This window comes from Suncus etruscus, chromosome 17, assembly GCF_024139225.1.
Source record: "Suncus etruscus isolate mSunEtr1 chromosome 17, mSunEtr1.pri.cur, whole genome shotgun sequence".
NCBI lineage: Eukaryota > Metazoa > Chordata > Mammalia > Eulipotyphla > Soricidae > Suncus > Suncus etruscus.
The window spans coordinates 26,257,686-26,266,484 of record NC_064864.1 but is presented as its reverse complement, the minus strand read 5'-3'; the positions used below and the strand labels follow the sequence as shown (position 1 = coordinate 26,266,484).

Genomic DNA, 8,799 nt, shown 5'->3' with positions numbered 1-8,799 from the left:
CTCAGAACTTCTAGCTCTGCACTCAGGAGCCACTCCTGGGATTCTGGGGATGTTACACACATCAGAAGTATGCAAGGCAAATATCCTATCCTTTGTACTATATCTCCCTCCTTTCATTTGATTATCTTTATATTCAAAGCATATACAGTAGCATCTGGTTAATTTAAAGTAATTTTAAGCAATTCTGTGTTGTTCCATTTGTTCCAGTTTAAAGTGCATATGTTCTCCAAACTTTTATTTGTAAAGGTAGGCTTCAATGCAGATGTTAACATAACCTTAAAAGATCATCACTGTCTTTTTCCTATATGCATTTCCATGAAAACATATCTTAATATAAGTTCGTATAAGAGTTTTAATACACTTGAATGAGTTCAGGGAAAAATTTAGAGAGATATACATAATTTACAACACACCACATGTGCTGTGTATACATGTCTGTAATTAAGCCCTTTAAATATATTTCAGAAAGGATAATATCATTATAAAGCATAACAAGGTCACATAAGTGTTTCATTAGAACTCTAAATACATCCCAAACAAATTTTAAAATATAGGTTGTTTTTATATTTTTATTCTATGTAAAGAATTACTTAGAAATTATAACATAAATACAACATAACTTAGGGATTTATTTTTAATATTAGTTTTGGCCACACCCAGTGATTTTCAAGGATTATTCCTAGCTCTGCACTTAGAAATTACTCTTGGCAACGCTCAGGGAACTGTTTGGCTGCTGGAGATCGAATCCAGGTTGGCCATGTGCAAGGCAAGTCTCCTTATCTGCTGTACTGTTGCTAAGGCCCCTACATAGGAATTGTTTGTCTTTGACTTATATATTTGAACATTCTGCATTGTTTATTTTAAAGCTAAAGAATTCAAACTTATGGATTTTGATGGAAATTGCATATAGAACTATATTGGAATTTTTTTGCCAGTCAGGTTGCTATTTCAAGAGCCAATAGATATTGATCTGTTTAACAAGCAATTATAACTAAAATTAAGCCAGTAAGCTCTGCAAGTTTTGCTGTTATACCCTCCAAAAATAGAATTACTCCCAACAGCAATATGAAAGTATCTCCAGAAAATATATTTATCACTAATTAGAGATTTTTCATTAAGGAGTTTGTGATAGAAATAAATGGAAATTTTTCATTATATCTTGTGTAGACAGAGTTTGTTATTACTACCTTCTGGAAAAAGTACTGGCTTAAGTCTTCATTCTTTCTCTGGAGAACCCCAGATGATTACACTGATAACCCTAAGGTTCATGTGACATAAGTGCCCCCTTTAAAAATAAGGCATGGGGGGTATTCTGATACCTAAGTTTTAAAATTAGGTATTTTCTAGTAAATACCTCATCCATACAACTTTTAAAATAATTACAACTGTGATACTTTTACCTCATACACATGGAAATGAAAAGAAATAAATAGAAACATGTCTTAATCACAGATTGATATATTCATACCAACAATTTAGAGTCTTATTGACATATTTTACAGTCATTGATTTTTCAGAGGGTTGAAAGTTGTGTTGAAATGACTGTATGACACATGAACCAGAAAAGTTTTAATTAGAAGAATGGGTAGTAAGGTATTTAGTGTAGATGGAGAATTATTGGATCATGGATCTATTATTATACATAGATATGTTAGAAGCTTTCACAAAGACAACTTTCAACATAAAGGTTTTCTAAAAATTTCCAATAATTAGCGATTGCTATCACACAATTAACTCCTTCACAGGCAACAATACATATGCAATCAATACATGTATTTGTGAAAAAGTGTTAGCAAAGTAATATAAGACAGTTTTCTACATCATTAAGAATGATACAGTACTGCATTATCTTCACAACTTTGCTAGTAATCCAACAATAACCTATCTATATAGTCTCTGCCCAGTAATCATCACACTACCTTTATTTTGACTCTTCACTAGAATTCAAAGGGCATTAGAAGACAAAGGCATCTGTTTAGGCACCTTTTGGAGAAATTATTTTTTAATTTGTAAAATGTAAGCTGTAGACCATTACAATGCACCAGTAACTTTTTCTTCATTTGTAATAGGTAAACTAGCAGAGATTTTATTCCAGATTTTCAGGAATTTCCATCATGATCATATTTTTACATGGTTATGAAAGATAAAGAATAAAAATGCCTGATTTATCTATCATTGCCAAGATGGCTAATCCCTAAATAATTTCATATCATTGGCAGTCCATGAATCAATCACATAAATACTTATGAAATTAATCAAAAAGAAACTACATGAATAATAAACATCCAAATGGAATATATACATATATTTTTATGCTTAAATTTTTTAATATATGTATATGAGTGTATGTCTAATTAGGTAAGAAAAAATAAGGTCATTAAAGAGATTAATTTGGCTCATAAGAAATAATTTTCTTCTTTTTTCCTCATTTTTTTAAAAGAAAAGAAAGTCTACAAAAGGAAGAGATAGCTTAATTAAACACCTGGTTTCCCATGGCACATTGAGTTGTTTTTAAAACTGAGAATAGACCAAAAGCATTATGCTGGTCTTTGCTAAATGGAAACTGAATTTATGAATACTGAAATACAAAACAACATAGACATGCAATCATTCTACTAAATATATACAATTGAAGAATTAAAAAATTTTCTTTATATATAAAATATTTCTGGATACCAAAAGGTCAAATAAAAATTTCATCCCTCATACTATGTTCCTAGATTTACAATATCATCAGTTGGGAATTCTTTCACAAGCATTTGTCTAAAGGAGTAGTTTCGAGCTTCTGGGCTAGTATCAAAGGGATCACCAAACTTTCTACTGAGGGAGTTATGGTTTTAGTTAGCACCAAACTGTGGGAAAAGTGTGAATGACTGTTGCATATATCCGATGATTCTCTTCAATACCTCCTCAGTATGGGCAGTTTTAGCCAATGTCACCAGAAGACCCACTCAAAATGCACCTATATTTTACTACCAGCACATGTGGGTATTTGGCTCTACTGTTTTCTTTTTTGGTAGATCTTATATTTCATTCTAATTCTAGAAATTGCATTGCTCCTTCTCCAGAAAAGCTTGCTATTGATTTTAACATCAACGTAATTCACTGGAGATGTGACAAATTTACAAAGACTTAGTTGTTTGCACAGAGAAAAGTAATCCCTGGATTAAAGAGCAGATCAGAGCACTTAATGTACATAGGAAAATCAGGACAAAAATTTGAATGCCAAAACTCTAAAATCAGTTCTATCATGTCTAAATAGAAAATTAAATATTTTTCAATACTTGTGTTTTGAATAGTTGTTTGATAGTAGTCAGTGCCAATTGTAATAACATGTGAATAACATTGGAGTAATGTGTTTTATGAGAAATTCTATATACTGCTATATAAAGTAATAGGTGGCATTCATTGTCCTGCAAATAATGGACATGAAACTGAATTACAATTATCCAAATTCAAATAGTAACTACAAAAAATAAAAACAAAACCAAATAATGATATATATAGTAATAATAATCTATAGATAATAATATAAAAATAAAATTCTATAGTGTATGATAAAATAAGCTCTAAGTAGCTTGAGAGACAAAACTACCAAGGCTACAGGGTTTTGTATGTAGATCAATTTGGAAAGATTTTGATCAAGACTAATCAGTTCCTGTCTAATTATGTTACTTTGAACTTGGGCTTTTTGCATGGGAGTGCTTCATAGTATAAAAAGATAAATAAACATTGGAATATTTTTTGAGTATTAACTTTATAATAACTATAATACTAAGCCTTATACTGACTGCCTTTAGATTAATCCAATATCCCGTTCTTCAGAATAAACATATTTATAATCACATGTGATTGTAATAAAAAAATAGGAACAAATATAGGTTTAAATGACATACTTGATCTTTTAGTAACTAATACGTTAAAATTAAATAATAGTGGAGCCAGACCCAAAACACAGCAGGTAGAATGTTTGCCTTGCATGTGGCTGATCCATGTTCGATCCCTGGTATCCCATATGGTCTGCCAAATTTACCAGGAGTAATTTCTGAGCCCAGAGCCAGAAATAATCCCTGAGTGCCTCTGAGTGTGACTCAAATACATTCAAATAAAAAGAATTAAAAATATTAAAAAAGCAGTTAACAACATAGTAAATAACTTCTAGGTAGGAAAATTCTGAATGAATATTTAGATAAAACAATAGGTTGATATGTTAATGAAGAGAGCAGGTGAGAAGATGACTTCAACAGAAATGTAGTTACTCTAGTTAATGTTCAACAATTGTGATAAATATTTGTACAACAACAAATTGGATACATATTTTATAAAAATTTTCATATATCTGTGAATTAAAATGACCCAGACAATAAATTAAAATGACCTTTAAAATTCTAACAATATTTAAAATACAGAAATATCATTGAACCAGAAATGTTTTCTTAGATACAAAATCTGTATGTACCAAGATGTCTTCAACATTTGAAAGAATAGTGTTCTTTCTTCCTCTTATATGGTAATATATGTATTGATATAAAATATGTTTTAAACAAGTATTTGCAGTGTAAACTCAACAGAAACAACCCAATTAGCTAATGTTGATTCAGAAATAATTATGTTACCTTTCAATAAAATAAGACCTTTTGCAAGAAAATTTTAACCAAGTTTTTCTAAGCTGCAATAAAAAAAAATTCTTTTACTACGTTGAAATACTGTGCCTTTTTATTTAAAACAGTGTAAACATAACAACTCAACACCACCAATAATTGAGAAAAGACTGGCTATGTGTACACTAATTTCTTGAATGTCCCATGAAAATAAGGGTAAATAAAACAGACAAATATTCAGGAGTAGTTTCAGTTCACCTTCGCAGTGGTAAAAATATTGCTTTATTCCAAATGAGCATACAACACAATTTACGGTTGTTTTGGAGCTTCCTGTGAACTGCATAGTGTGGTCTTTGTGATTTCAACAATTTACATTTTTTATATTAACCTCAGAAGCCAATGTTCTGGTCCACACATAATAGACTTGTTATAAAATAATAACGTGAATGATGAGAAAGCAAATGGTAATCATCGATTCGAAAACTGGCTCTTGAAAAGAATTTAAGTCTGCATGATTTAAAATAAACACATATCCTCAACTTGCCATGTGATACCAATGTCATTAATGGGTCAATAATTGTTCCTCTCAAAAGTGTTCACATCAGAAAATGGTCTACACTTTGTCAAGGGTTTCACAGAACCCCACCATGCAAATTACCTTCATATTAGAATTCAATAACTGAACTTGACAATTAAAAGAAAAAAGTTAAAGTGAACGGGTCTACGAGGGAATTTTTTTTCTGAATATTAGAGTCCCTGATGTTTCAGAACAAATTTTAGCAAGCTTAATACACACACACACACACATGCACTCACATACTTACAGGGAACAAATGCATACAGCATAGCAGTGCTCTAGTGAGCTAGCCTACACACAAACGCAACACACATACACACATACGTACAAACTCGCACACATGCACCACAGGCACACACCAACGGAAGAATGCTCCTTCAGAGCCTCCGATTTAAAAATTTTTTCTATTAGCAATATTCTAGTGACACAACATTGTCATTCTTTGTCCCGTTTTTTGGAAGAAAAAAAATCATACCTCCCTCTGAGATTCTGTGCCTTCAATTTTAGAGGAAGAGGACACACTAAACTAGCTAAGATTATGCCTTAGTACTTTCTCGATCTCCTGTTTTTCTCTTCCCAGAATCTGTATGCCATCTTTAAAAAAACAAAAACAAAAACAACTGAAAACACTACATTTGTTGACATGGCACAGCCTTTAATGAGGCTGTTGAGTTAACAGAATTTTAGGAGTTGGGTTTGACAAGCCAAAAGGGTGGGGACTGTTTGCTCAGTGACTCTTTCACCATCAGTATACAGCTCATCTGTTAGAAATTGGATAATTACTGTTTTTTTTCCTTTTCTTTTCTTTTTAAATAAGGATGTGTGCTGTGGGTTTGAAGGTCAGAATTACCCACATCTTCATAGAGCCAAAAAGTTGATGTTGGAACTCTGACATTTTATTCAGAATTTTACCTGAAAGCTTTTGTTGTTAGCTTTCTCCCTCAGGAAACATTTCTTTCCCTGTAAAAAAATATTTTGTTAAAAAACACTATGATAATGAGGGCGATAAACTATTTGGTTTCTTCTAAGTAGATGCTCTTAAATTAATGCATATAAATAATTTGTATTTAATTTCCTCTCTTTCCTGTTCAGCAAATCATTAGATGCACCGATTCCTACATCTCAAGTCACTTAATCATTGTGGAGTCTCTTTGTAGTTCGTTTCTTAAGACAAATTGTGCCTCTCGTTCTGATTTGGCCATGGGACTCATGGGGAGAAAGGCTGTGTTTTCGCTTGCACTGTCCTCGGTTTCTGCGCTGGCCAGTTCGTAGTCTTCTGACCGCCTGGCATCAGTCAGAATTCGGATTTGCTCCTGGACAGTTTCTAGCAATATTTTCACTTCCTGTTGTTCTGCTATTAGACAATCGCTGACTGGAATACTCACGTTGACAATATCAGCAGAATAGGAGTTTTTGCACCATTTGATGCTTTTGACTTCTGAAATCCCTGGCATTTGCATGCAGGTTTCTTCTAGACCCACTGAAGGAATAATGGGCACAGAACTGGCCCTTGTGGATGAATAGCCCACTAGGTCTTTTTGATCCAAGCTATTAAAATAAGAGTTTGTCTCTCTTGAAGGCAGTTGCATATTTATAGATGCATTTTGTTGAGATTTTAATCCACTGGATGAGTACCTAAAAAACAAACAAACAAGAGTCTTACAATCTATTTTCTGCTGTGCTTCTTTCGATCAATATCCAGTCCACAACGCACTTTTCACATGCACCATCTCACTGATTTCTCACAGCAACCCCATGAGACGGATATGTTCCCAGTTAAACAGATAAGTTAATTGAAGCTCATATAGGTAAAGTGACTTGCCCAAGGTCACACAAAAATAAGTGACAGACTGAGACTCAAACCCAGGTCTTCTTACTTTAAATCCAGGGATCTTTCAACACACCACAGCTGTATAGGCAGGTGGGATAATGTCTTCCTGACCTCTATCCTAGAATACAAAGTAAATGTGGATTGAGCAGGTAAGTGTGGCCTTTCCATAGTGACAAACAGGAAACCATTTATGGCATTACTCCACTACAACAAAGTGACCAACCTCGAAGCCTTGGTTTTATCCAGTAGATTTGTTGTGGCCACCCTAATTAGAAGCAAATGGGAGATAAATTCTTTTTTTCTCCTTCACTCTGGTTTTAAGGGAATCAAATTCAAATACTATTAGTGCTCTGTTCTCTAAGAGTTGCCTTCTTATCAAATTCTCAAACTAAGGATGGAAACAGGAAGTATAGAGATTATTTAGAGCTACTGTAGTTTCCCTTACGTGATTTCTAGAGCCAAGTGAAGTAGTACATGGCAAGATTTATGCTTATAAAGAATGTTATTGTGTCATTTTAGATCATGTGAATATTAGTCCCATTCTTGCCTATTCAGAGATAATGAATTTTCCAGCCTTCTTGCAATGCCAAAAAAAATGAGGTAGATATATTATAGATTTGTAGATATGTGATTTGGGAACTAGAGCTATTTTCAAGTTATTCATTTTAATTTAAATGTTAAATAAAACATTACGATTTAAACAATTTAAATGTATCTACCCTTCATGTAATATAATGAATCCCTCTTGTCTTACATTATGATGCAAACGAAATAAAACTTATACATGTAAAGAATAATTGCAGTGAAGTGCCTGGCATAAAAATTAGTTCTCACTTTCTAGAGTTGCTACAAGAATTTCAATACTGATACTTGAGCAGAGCTGAAAGCTGATCTTAAAATTTTTAAAATTGCTAAGGTCTGGGGGAAGGGAGCAGGCAAACTGCCACTTCTCAGAACTGAGCAGCACTGGCTCTCAGGTGCTCGGGAAAGGGAGCAGGCAACCAGCTGGGTCTCAGAACTGAGCGGCGCTGGATCTCAGGTGCTGGGGGAAGGGCGAGTGATCTAGGCACAAATGGGCCCTCCACCATTGTTTCTAGGAGCTGAACTGCACTGGCTGTCAGGAAGAGAGGGAAGTGCGATTGACCCAGGCTTAACTGGAGGACATGGGAAGGACCAAAGCTCAGCAACCTCAGCCAGCATACCCACCTACAGCCGCACTCTTGAGAAGGGACCCAGCCCCACTCCACAGGGGGCAAAAGAGGGCTGAAATCTGAAAGCACTGCAGTCCAAGCCAAACCATTAAATGTAAAGAAATATGAGTAAACTAAAGAAGATACTATTAACTAGGGATATGGAGAGAAATTCTAGCAAGTTTCCAAGTCCATCAAAACACACAGGCCCAATAGATGAAGACCTAAAAGCAGCGATGGCAAAAGAAATGCAAGCCATTGTAAAAGAACTGAAAAAAATCACTAGTCAGCGAGTACAAGAAATCCATAGACAAACCAACCAACTCAAAGAAGAACTGTTACAGAACATGAGAGATTCCATACAAATGGAATTAAAGGAAATAAAAAGTGCTTTAGAAAGCCATAATAGCGGAATCATACAGTTGGAGAATCGCTTAGAAGAACTCAAAGAAAAACTGCAAACAAAAACGACAAAGAAGCCAATAGAAAATAAAAGGTAAAGCACTGGAAGAAAAAGTTCAGTATTTAATGAATAAAGACAAAATAAATAATATAAGAATTGTAGGTATACCAGATGGGGAGAAAATCGGGAAAGGAGAA

The 8,799-nt window shown here is 33.8% G+C and overlaps 1 protein-coding gene across 2 annotated transcripts in view; it reads right to left on the bottom strand.

Annotated features, from left to right (window-relative positions):
• Positions 1–4,685: 4,685 nt before the first annotated feature.
• Positions 4,686–8,799, bottom strand: part of NRG3 (neuregulin 3) — a 1,117,732-nt gene continuing 1,113,618 nt past the window's right edge. For both annotated transcript variants that reach the window (XM_049790772.1, XM_049790773.1), the window contains exon 9: positions 4,686–6,813. In XM_049790772.1, the coding sequence (XP_049646729.1) occupies positions 6,306–6,813 (508 nt within the window). In that variant the 3' untranslated portion in view covers positions 4,686–6,305. The remainder of the gene's footprint in view (positions 6,814–8,799) is intronic.